This window comes from Cervus elaphus, chromosome 27, assembly GCF_910594005.1.
Source record: "Cervus elaphus chromosome 27, mCerEla1.1, whole genome shotgun sequence".
NCBI lineage: Eukaryota > Metazoa > Chordata > Mammalia > Artiodactyla > Cervidae > Cervus > Cervus elaphus.
Window position 1 is genome coordinate 56,023,784 of NC_057841.1, and position 12,606 is coordinate 56,036,389.

Genomic DNA, 12,606 nt, shown 5'->3' on the forward strand with positions numbered 1-12,606 from the left:
ATCTATTAATATTAAAAATTTAACGTCAAAAGTTGACGACACACCCATACACAAAGGTGGGCACACGCCAGAAGGAGCGCTACGGCAATCTGCCTTTTGGAAATAACTTTTCCAGCTGCTGCAAGAACTGCAACAACAAAGGCTCTGCAGTAACCAAGTTAGTTTGAACAAACGTACCATCCCCAAACCAAACAAAGCATACCCAGGAAAAAGTCAAAAGGGGTGAAATTCAAAGCTGAAGATGCTCTACTGAGAACAGACTAGTCACCCATTCCTCACGGAGGTCAATCCCAGACACAGAATATTCTGGTCAAACATCACTGGCTACAAGATGTCAAAACAGACTTCACGTGAAGAAGTGTAGGCATGCTACTTGATTAGAAAGATAACAAAAGGAGCTGTTAACGAAAGACTATGCAAAAATGAACAATCGTGAAAAGCACTGCAAGAAACAAGTGAGCCTGAGAGGAAAAACAATTTGCTCCAAAATAACTTAGTATTACCAAAGTATAATTTAATACGTAATGATGGGGAAATGCAAAACACAATTATCACCTTTGTATGTTTAAAATAAGCTTTCTAAGCATCATTTACGATTTCAAGATGAGTGGTCTCAGATTAAATGTCAAAATAAACTCTACTAACAACACCACTTTCATTTTTTTTACTTGAAAAGGTGAAATAATTTTACTAAAATTCCTCATCCATATATTTGAGCAACCATCAGGAATGTTTGTATTTACATGTTGTGCCAGTAGTGATCATACTTGGATGTATGTATACATGTACACATATGCACATATACACAGATATATTTTTTAACCCCTTAAATCTATTTAAGAGTATTCTCAATTCATAAACATGGTATTTTGTGTGTGCATTTGTGTGAGTATTATACATACACACACACACACACACACACACACACACACACACTCACTTTTCCCATGGGTAATGAATCAAACCTACTTGATGTTAGAAAACAGGAAATCCTTCCTAACACACTCTGATGGTTAAATGGCAGATGACAACTACTCCAACACCTATGTATAGTCCCTGAAAATGACTCAACGAACCCACAAACGCTGCTCTCCAAGCCACTGAGTATAACATGTTTATGTTCTCGTCTAGAAATGGGACAGTTTATAAGAAAAGTTAGCAAATTTGTTTTTAAGAAAATTCCACTGGTATCAATAGCCACAGACCCTGTCCTGAGCTTACTGGGTCATCCAAACTAATGACAGGGACAGCATGACCACAGGATTCATCATCAAGCTGAAAACCTTTCATCGTTCGGACCAAGATTTCTCAATCCTGCACTTGTGACATTTTGGGCCAGTTAATTCTTTGCAGTGAGGGCTGCCCTGTGTATTACAGAATGTTTAGCAGCATCCCTAGTCTCTGCCCATTACATGTCAGTAGCACCCCCCTTCCCTGGTTTGACAACCAAAAACGTCCCCAGACAGTGCCAAATGTCCCCTAGGGGGACACACTCTGATCTAGGAGCCTGACAACTGACCACACTGCTTCTAAAGGCGAGTCAATTCTGCAACAACAAGGGCGGTTCCAAGAAAACTACAGGCATCCCCAGTGGTGACTTTGTATGACACTTCCCCGGGATCCCAACAAAGTAACTAAAACCTGCTTCACTGTCATAGATGGCTCCTTTCTTCCACGTGTGCGTGATTAAACACTTTGCGATGATGAATCTGGGACGGACTTGGGACGGCGGCCAACAGTGACTGGTTTTATAGTTCCGATGAATTGCACCTTCTTTTAACCCTTCGGTGGACCAGTCAGCCCTGGCGTAATAACCCTGTCTTTCTCCCCGCAAACCATCACTCCCCGGGCCCCTACCCTGTGGAGATGCCCTCCGGGGGGCTCGCACCATTCGGACGCTGTGACTGTCACTGCACTCGGGGGTTGGGGGGGTCACCTCTCAGCCAAGGGCCCGGGCCCCTCTGCTGTCCTGTTGACACCCCCCTACCCAGGTCAGCGCTTGACCCCCCGACCCCGGGCTGACCCCGCCGCCCCCCAAGGCGGTACCTGAAGTAGTAGACATCGCTCTTGCCGGCGCTGAGCCCAGATTTTCGGATCACTTCCTCCTTCTTCCATCCGGGGGGGAGGGCCGGGCAGTCCATCCTCTTCCCGCTCTCTGCGGCCCGGGGTCCCCGGGGCCCTGGCCCCGCGCTCCCCGACGGGAAAGGGACCGGCTCCCGCCGGGGGGCGCCGCCGCCGCCTCCTCCTCCTCCGCCGCCGCCGCCGCCGCCGTCGCCGCCAAGGCCGCCGCCGCCGCTCGGGGGACGGCCGCGGCCCCGGCCCCGTCCCCGGCCCCGTCCCCGGCCACGGCCCCGGCCCCGGCCACGGCCACAGACGCCGCCGCCGCCGCCGCCCCGGCCCGCCGGCTTCCACCGCCCCCGGCCACGGCCGCCGCCCCGCGCGCCCTCCCTGCGCGCGCCGCTCACCGGGGACGGGGCGAGCGCGCAGCCCGGGCCCCCCTGCTCGATGGCGGAGCCGCCGCCAGCGCCGCTGCCGCCCGCCGCGCTCTCCCCCTCCTCCTGCTCCGGGCAGCAGCGGCCTCCCCCCGGGTGCGCGCGCATCCAGCCCCCTCCCCAGCCGGCGCTGCGCTTCTTCCGTAACCGAGCCCTTGGAATCCCGGAGACCCGCCCCGCCCGCGGCGCGGCGCGCGGGGGACGCGCGCAAGCATCATAGAGCGGGCGCGCACAGAGCGGCCCTCCCGCCGGGGGGCGGGGCCTCCGCCACCTCCTCTCAGGTCCTCCGAGCGGCCAGGGCGGCCATCTTGTCCCCGCCTCCTAGAGGACACGCCCCCGCCCGCGGCCCCGCCCACCGCGCCTCCGGCCTCGCCCTTCCGGCCCCCCGCCCCCACGCGGCGCGCGGGCTAGGCCCGGGGCTGCGGGCGGAGAGGTGTCCCGGGGTCTGCGGTCCCTTTGTTTCGAGTTGTTACCCTCGCTCACGGTGCAATCTTACCTACGTCTGCGTCCCAGTTAATGAGCAACAAACAAAGTGTATCTCTTATTTTATATTTACCACCTCGACTGTTCATATAATGAACAAGAGATACCTTTTCCTGCCTCGACGTCATAGCTTGCCAGGGAGCTCAGGTTGATGGAGTGAGTTGAAGTGTCCTCATAGCGGAGTATCACTAGTCTCCAGAGTCCGGCTTTCAGAACTTTAGAATTCTGGATTGATTATCATCCCAGAACTTTGTAAGGCCATAGGAAGGGAAATGACAGCCCAAAAAGTTCCCTCCAGTTCTACAGGATTTACCTCTAACGTCCCCATAAAATGACCAGAATTCCTGAATTCACCTAGAATTGACCAAACTTCTTAGGATCTTTTCTTAAACTTATACTTCGTTTTCTAAAGACCTTTGACAAATATCCATGGCCTTTGGCTTCCTTAATGCACCCTGGTGCTGAAAGACCCATTTAACCTAATCACTAGCCTTAAGGAATCTGCGTGGAATTCACTTGCACCTGCCAGCTCATTGTTCAGGAGTGATTTTTAAAGACTAATACCAAATTGATTAAGAAAACTGATTTCCATTTCAGAGGAGCACAATTTCTGTTTGTTTAACCTTTTGAATACATTATGAAACGTTGGGTTACTGAAAATAGTGTTAGGCTATCTTCAGATTTTGAACATACAGGACCTAAAAGTTAAGGACCAAGTTTAAGGGATAGAAAAAAACTGATGAACATAAAGTAGTGGAAAATCTATATTTATTTGATTTGCTTTTGCAATTTATTAAGACAAACATCAGCTCAAACACACAGACTTGCCTCTGAGCCTGACCTTAGACTGCTTTTAATGTCTTTGAATTGAGATACATTAAGCTATAGCTTCTTCCAAGAAATCTGTCTAGAACTGTGTCTAGCAAAGAGTTGGAAAGTCAAGTTCTCAGGAGGGAGGTCAGTTCTGAAGATAGGCATTTAGAAGTCAACTTGTGAAAGTGATCATTGAAGGGAACCCTGCAAGTAAATAAGATCTCCAAGGAAGAGCATGCATGGTAAATTAATTAATTAATTAATCTAAAATTTAAAGATCATTTAAAGAAAAGAAAGAGGAACCAAGAACTGAGTCATAAGGAACACGTACATTTGTGGCTCAGGTGAAGGAGTTAAAGTCAGAGATTTATGAGATCAAAATTTGGATAACAGGGAATCCCCCGGCAGTCCGGTGGTTAGAATTTTACTTCCACTTCTAGGGGACAGGATTCGATTCCCAATCATGAAACTAAGATCCCCAAGCCGTGTGGTGCAACCAAAAAAAAAAAAGTTTGGATAACAAACACCCTGTAGGAGGAAGGGGTTGACTTTCACACTTAATTGTTGAGATTACAGATGGGGAAAGATAGACTTTTGGAAATTTTTTCCTTTCCATGCGGTGTCTCACAAGGCTGTATATTGAATGATGCAATGGATGTAAAAACAGGTCTAAAAGACTAAATCACTATCAATTTAAGGTAATTGCTTTGACTTCTACTACCAGATTGTATTTGCTAAATCCCACTAGATAAAGTGGGGTGCTCCCTTAGTTAAGAAAAAACTCATCTAGGGCATTTCAAAAGCTTTTCTGGTCAAACTTGAGTTTTTCTGCCATGATACCATAAACCAAAGGATAAAAACAAACAAAAGCACTTAATTATTCTACCACTAAAAGAAGAAAATTATCTAAGAAAACATTAAATTCTCGCAGGGACTAGATTGACACCTGAAAGTATTGAGGATAAATGCTTAGCACCTAAGACATAGATCCTTCTGTTTTCCTTAAAATACTGAACAAGTAATAACCCTTTTATAACCCTGGGAGAATGTATTTCCTATCACCCTTTGAAGAATAGCAACGTTGTTTTTCTGAGGCAAGAAAGCTGTGACCAAATTTTTCAATTTTAATCTCACAGTGGAAAAGGTCTTGCTAACTTCACCTTACGGAAAAAGTGAAAGACAACACCAGAGAGGATTATGTATGAAATCTGGCCGATTAAGCAAACAACTGAGATTTAACCACCTCGGATCTCTTACCCTCAGGTGTAGAAGCAGGTGTTGAAACACCAACTGTCACCCTTGAAAGACTACCTATTCTTTAAAATATTTTCCTTGCATTATTTCCAGGGAGAGTTGAGGTTAAGCCACGACAGTAATGTAGTTTTCAAGAAAATAGGTGTTAATTTGGATTTTTATTGAGAAAAATGGAACAAATTCAGGGAATGAAACTTGCAAGAGTGTGAAGTAGTGGCTAGTTTTAAAGAAAGAAAGAAAGTGAAGTCGCTCAGTCCCGTCCGACTGTTTGCGACCCCATGGACTGTAGCCTACCAGGCTCCTCCATGCATGGGATTTTCCAGGCAAGAGTACTGGAGTGGGTTGCCATTTCCTTCTCCAGGGGATCTTCCCGACCCAGGGATCAAAGCCAGGTTTCCCGCATTGTAGGCAGACACTTTACCATCTGAGCCACCGGGAAGTCAACAAGCTAGTTTTAAGATCTGTGTATTTATTAAAGATATATAACCTGCAGGCTTCCCAGGTGGCTCAGTGGGTAAAGAGTCCACTCGCAGTGCAGGAGATGCAGGAGACTCAAGTTTGATCCCTGGATCAGGAAGGTACCCTGGAGGAAAGCATGACAGTCCACTCCAGCTTTTGCTGGAGAATCCCATGGACGAAGTAACCTGGCAGGCTACAATCCATAGGGTTACAAAGAGCTGGCCACGACTGACGTAACGGCGCGCACACACACACATATAACTTGCATTTGAATTTTTGATTGTGATAAGATACTCAGGAAAAGAAGGATTTAAATATTGGAAATCTTGTTTCTAATGAGCATATTTGCATCAGGTGATAACAGGGGCATCACTTTCCCTCTCTTAACAGAGTCCAAGCAGTAGGGTCAGAATTTATCAAGACGTTAAATACGAGTGAGGGCATAGCCAAAAACCATTTTCCAGCTCCAATTAGCAGGTTTTATGATTCACTGAGTTGGCTCAACTACTGTTCACCTAATTCCCAACTAAAACGAAATGCTGCTGGCATGGCACATCAGGTTGCCAAAGGACACTTTCAAGTACATGCAGTATAAATAAAGGGTTTTTTATTATTACTGTTACCTGCCACTTGGAATGACTACAGAGGAATCTTACACTGCGTAGTTTTAGCTCAAAAGAGAAGGGTTAATTACTTGAAAGGCAAGAGAAAACAAGAAGAAGTAAGTTTTGTACCAAGGGAAATTATTTCAGAAGATCGTGTCTTGTATTTTTTGAAATTTTCTGCGGGTTATTACATTAGCCATAGGTAAGTAGCTGGTATTAAGTGTTTAGGATTAAGGGGTGGAGAGGTGCTTATTTAACTTCCTAAAAATAGAAAACGCAGTACTAAGAATAGAAAGAAAATCTCATTTAGGTTTCAGACACCTAAGATGCCATTTAACACGCTCAACAATGAGATTTTTTAACTTAATCCTGGCTGCGAATCACACTCAAGCCTGAGTTCCCAAAGGGCAGCAGCCGCAAGCTCGTAGCCTTGCCCGCGTTGTGCACCCCAAGTTCCAGAAACCTGCTCGTGCCCACGTTGCCAGGTATCCCAGGCTCTGCCGGCCAAAGCCCCAGGCCAAGGCTCAAACCCAAGCAAACTTCAGCTCAGGCTCCAGTCCAGGCTTCTACAGGCGCCCACGTCCCCACAAAGCCTCCAGAGTCGAGGCCTTTGTCTGCCACGTGAGGACAGGAGGGCTGGTGTGACTGCTGGGCTGCCGTGTGCAAGGCGCGGGGGTCCTCCTGCGCTATTGGTGCAAATAAACCTGAGGCAGAATCTGTCCAAACAAACAAAAGACACCAGAATGCCAGGACAGGTGGTCCAGAAGCCCGAGAAGTGGAAATTGAATACATCAGAATATGCATCTCGCCAGGAGATCTCGCTATGTAAGTGGCTTTCCCCAGGTCTCAACGTATGTCTCAGATGGAACAGAGCTAGGCCTGGAATCCAGGCCTCCGGACTCCAAGTTTAGAGCTTTGTCTCCTTAACTGCTTTCAAACTGCCCCATTTTCTCTGATTTTCTCACCCCGAAACTTGTCCTACTTCAGAGTGGACACCTTTGCTTCCACCCTCTCCTCAGCCCAGCACCTTTCTCTGGCTAATTCCTGTTTATCCTTGGGTCTCACCTTGGACACGCTTACCCCCAGAGCCTTCTCTGACCTCCCTGGACCCTCCTCTCCTGCACTCCCCTGGGTGTGTGCTAGATGCCACACTGCCATTAGATATTTGCCCCATGCATTTGGTGACCTTTATTATAGTTGGTTATTTCATTGTCTTTCTTCCACTACCATCCTAAATGGCTATTCTTCATGTTTACCATTGCATCTGCAATGCCTCTGACTGGGCTTACCTGGAGCATGGGAGAGGTTATTAGATACTTGATGAATAAATCAAATTAACACACTTTGCAAAAATTGTGTCCTCTCAAAATATACAAGTGCCATCTTTTCTTCTCAATGGATGCATATAATCACATGAATTCTGTAAAATCAGAATACTGACAACTGTTCTTACCTTACAAAATTTGAATAGGCTTCTGTGTCCCAAGAGTTATTTAACAATAAATCTGACTGACCTAAAAATAAGGTTTAAATTCATCTTACAAACATGTTTAATTACAAGACAGTTATACTGTTTTCTTTGGGTGGTCGTTCCTACATGAATTGAAAGCAGTTATTCATCAGTTTCTCAAAAATTTTGTCATGTATATCATGGGACCTGCTGCATAGCAGAGGGAACTCCGCTTGGTGCTGTGTGATGACCTAGATGGGCGGGATGGGGGGTGGGATGGGGGTGGGTGACAGCAGCCCTCCCAGGAAGGAGGGGATATATGTATACATGTAGCTGATTCCCCTTGTACAGCAGAGACTAACACAACATTATAGAGCAATTATATTCCAATAAAATAAAACAATTTTAAAAACGACCCTAATCATAAAATAAGACTCCACTTCTAAACAACGATTCCTGAATTTGTATACTTAATCTACACTTACATTTCTCCTCTTTGGCTTCAAATAACCTGACTCCTAATATTCTCTGCAATTATATGCACACATATATTTTAATATCTTTTTATTTTGGAATCTTTTACAAGGTTCTCAGGGTGGTGTTTGTTGTTGTTGTTGTTTTGCATTCTTAATTTCTGATTTTCCCCTAAATCTGTGGTATTTTTTTTTCAGCATAGCTCATGATTCCATTCTGAAATACTTTCAGACTTCATATTCCAACATTTCAGCTACCCCGATTCTCAGTGTTAATCACAATCGTACAGTTAAACTTGAGCCCTTATATTGCTTATCTCCCAGCATCTATGATTAATGTCACACAATTTCCTGCACAGCTTGGAAGTCTGTCCTCTGAGACAGAAGGTGCATGATCCAGCAACTGTCACCATCGGTGGCTGACACATTGTTGGTCTAACAACACCCATTACCAGTCTCACTTGCCTGCCTGCATATGTGCGTGCGCCCTCAGTCACATGGTCGTGTCCAACTCTTTGTGACCCCATGGACTGTAGCCCACCAGGCTCGTCTGTCCCTGGGATTTTCCAGGCAAGCATACTGGAGTGGGTTGCATTTCCTACTCCAGGAGATCTTCTTGACCCAGGGATTGAACTCCCATCCCCTGCATTTTCTGCATTGCAGGCAGATTCTTTACTGCTGAGCCACCAGGGAACTAAAGAGACTTAAAAAAAAAAAAAAAAAAGGTAAATATTAGCTATCCCAGAATAGTTTAGACAAGAGCAGGAGAGAGCTGGCAGTGGTTCTGAGAAAGTTTTTACTTCTCTATTAAAGCAAAACAAGAACTTGATCAGCGCTACCCTCGTCCCTTTGTTCCTGCCACGGATATGATTTCTGAAGCCTTAACAGCCACTTGCAACTATGAAGCAAAGATTAGAAAGATAAAGGCACACATCCTAAGAGCAGTGGAGTCAGATGATGTAGCCTGGAAGGCATTATTCAGCAGCTGAACCAAGTCTTGCCACTCTTTATCTCCACACTTCTGTGCTAGGTGAGAAATTAGACTTTTTTCTTTTAAGACGGCGCTCTCTCTCTCTCTTTTAATTTGTCTGCACCAGGCCTTAGTTGTGGCTTGCAGGATCTTTAGCTGCAGCATGTGAACTCTCAGTTGTGGCATGTGGGATCTAGTTCCCTAATCAGGGATCAAACCCGAGCCCCCTGCATTTGGGAGTGTAGAGTCCTAGCCACTGGACCACCAGGAAAGTCGCTAGACGGTTTTTGGATTAAATTACTGTTGGATTTTCGGATAACCAAAGCAAAAAGCATTCTTTACTGAGATATGATTCCTACCCTCAGTGAAATGTGTGTATCTTGCTGGAAATTGGGCAACTCTTGAGCTGAAGGCCACGGGGTGGGCTATTGTGCAGGGTAAGGGAGAGAGGGAAGGAAAAGGGCAGAGAGAAAGGGAAGGAGAATGGCTGATAGGCACTGCCCCTGGCAGTAGCAGACCAGGGAAGTCCTCCCTTCCATACTCTGATGGAAAGAAAAGCATTCCAAGAGATCTCTCCTACTTCGGCTCTATTTTTATCCCATTGCTTCTCACAATGACCCTGGAGAAGGGAAAGGCTACCCACTCCAGTATTCTGGCCTGGAAAATTCCTTGGGGTTGCAAAGAGTCGGACATGACAGAGCGACTTTTACTTCACACAATGACAGGTCCAGCTCCAGAGAATATGGTCCAGTAAACTGTCTTTGAATTTGATCACTTCATTGATCATATCATCTGAGCCTCAAGTAGAATAATAAGCATGGGGAGAAAGAGCCTAATCCATGTTTCTATCGCTGAAGATTTCATTTCAAGAAAATCTTTTATTTAAAAAAAAAAAAGAATCCGAACATAAGAATAAACACCTGGTGTCTGAGTCATGCCATCTTATTTCACTGCCCAAGACTGGTCTAGTTGGTAACAGTGCTGTTTTGAATGACATTGGCTGATGACAAAGGGACAGATGCCAACTTAATATGTGAGCAATGAGGTTGTGTCACATGAAAGCCAAATAACTTAAGATCACAGCAAATAAGTTTTTCTGTTCTTCAATCAGAGAAAAGTGGTGGGAAAACTTGTTACCTGAAGAAGGTAGTGGTGTTCATAGGCCAACACCCAAACTGACTATGGTAACTTGTACCACATTCACATGAAATCAGTAATTTGGCTTTGAGAAGGGGGCGTGGGCATTGGAGGGTTTGGGAATCATCAACAATATTAAATTGATTTAATTTGATAATTTTACTTACATTTAACTTATGGATTTGTTCATTTCTATTTACATAAGAACAATAAGCGTAATGAGGTTAAAACAAGCTTCATGTTTTTACATATTTAAGTAACATCAGAACAATAATTTAACTCAACATGGGGGAGGGAGGCCCCCAATAATTTTTTCCTCATAAAAGGAATATTTGCATTTCTCAGGGTTAAGAAAAAGTGCCCTCAAGGTTAAGAAAAGTTCACACTCTCCTTGTCATAGTCTTTTCCTTAGCAAAGAGATTTCTGAGAAATTGATAATTCATCTCTGGTGACCCCCCTCCTTCTTAAAATTCTTTCCTTCCTTGGCTTATGAGACATCATACTCTTCCGATTCTCATTCTATCTACTGCTTTCCACTTGTCTTTGGTATAGCATCTTTCTTTGTTTTAAAGATCTTTTTCTTTGTCAATAAACATGAACATTACATTTATTTTTTAATTAAAAAAAATTTTTAATTTTGTATTGGAATATAGCTGATTAAAAATGTTATGATAGAGTCAAGTGGGCAGCAAAGGGACTCAGCCATACATATACAAGTATTCATTCTCCTCCAAACTCCCTTCCCTTCCAGGCTGCCGCATAACATTGAGCAGGGGTCCCTGTGCTATGGTATAGCTTCTTTCTTGAACAGTTTCTTAAATGATGATGTTCTTCAAGCTTCCCTCTGTAGACACCTTGTCTTCGGATTCTACACGCAAGGCAGGTCTTAAAGATGAATCTGCTAAAGGGGTCTTAACCAGGAGGCTGCTGAAGGATGTGCTCTACCAGAACACGAGAGTGAAACAAGATTGAGAAAGCCAGGGAATCCAGGAAAGGGAGATTCCAGTAACGCTGAAGTGAGGCAAGGGAATGCCCTGGGTGATCAGGAAAAGAGCTCCTAAGAGACGTGCAAGAGGTCCAGGGAGCAATATTCCAGGTTGAGCAAAAGAGACAAAGGTTGTAGGAGGTACATTTCTAGAAAAAAAAAGAAAGAGGACCATTTATCTATGCTGATGCCTATGCAGAAAATACTTCGCCTATGCAGAAAATACCTTAGCCACCTGATGCAAATAGCCAACTCATTGGAAAAGATCCTGATGCTGGGAAAGATTGAAGGCAAAGGAGAATGGGACGGAAAAGGATGAGATGTTTTGATAGCATCACTGACTCAATGGACATGAATTTGAGCAAACTCCAGGAGATAGTGGAGGACACAGGAGCCTGGCATGCTGCAGTCCATGGGGTCACAAAGAGTTGGAAATGACTTAGCAACTGAACAACAATAAAAATGCAGAAAATTACATTAAAAAGCTCTTGGAGACTGTGGGGGGAAAAATCAATGATAATTGCATAGAAGACTAAGAACATTTTTAAGAAGAGGTAATCATTAACTTCAAGGGAAAAAAATAAATGAAATATAATCATGGTGATACTATGGTGATATTATGTAATAGGTAGTATATTGAGAAGGTGAGTCTACACTAGAGGAAGCAGCTAATAAAGCAGGAATGTGTTACCTGTGGAGGGTGAGACAGAGAATTAGAGAGATGGGGCTGAGCACTGCATATTTTCTTTATATACTTAGTATCATGTAACTGAACCATGTGCCTGTATATTTTGGTAAAAATACAACAATTTTTTAAATTGTCATGGGACTTTCTTTTAGTACCATCACTCACCACCTCACAAATATGGATAATTACCATTTTTTCCCCAGGTGTTTATTACACGCCAGTCTTCATGTTGGATACTTCCTGTGCATCTATCTAATCTTCAAAACACTGTGTAAAGTAAATAATATTATCCCCAGTTTATACATGAGGAAACTAAGGCACTGAGAGGTTAAATTACCCATCAGAGTTGACCTAACTGGTAAAAAAAAAGCTAGAGTGTAGCCATCTGGTTTCAAAACCTAGGCTCTTTGAATTGCACATTGTGGTGAAATACAGCTTTACCTTTGATTATATATAATTTCAATTGTTATACGTCTTGCACATGTTTACATAAAGCCCTACCTGGGTTTTATGCATCACCCCTCTTTTTGTTCAGTTATTTTGGCAGCACTGGGTCTTTGGCAGGCTTAGTTGCCCCTTGGCATGTGCAATCTTAGTTCCCCAAGCAGGGATCAAACCTTCATCCCCTGAATTGGAAGGCGGATTCTTAATCACCGGACCAGCAGGGGCCTCCACCCTGCAGGTCTCCTTAAGCTGACATTTTTCAGCAAGCAGCATATTTATCTTTCTCAGTTTCCTGGTGTATCCTTTTGGATAACTCCATATTGTTTCTCTTTTAGCTGATTTGAGTTTCAGAG

General features: G+C 44.4%; 1 protein-coding gene across 1 annotated transcript in view; it reads right to left on the bottom strand.

The window, feature by feature from the left end:
• The window catches only part of MBD2 (methyl-CpG binding domain protein 2), a 65,899-nt gene extending 63,069 nt beyond the window's left edge, over positions 1 to 2,830 (bottom strand). Inside the window, exon 1 of the mRNA XM_043888762.1 lies at positions 2,047 to 2,830. Within this exon, the coding sequence (XP_043744697.1) occupies positions 2,047 to 2,600 (554 nt within the window). The 5' untranslated portion in view covers positions 2,601 to 2,830. The remainder of the gene's footprint in view (positions 1 to 2,046) is intronic.
• Positions 2,831 to 12,606: the final 9,776 nt, after the last annotated feature.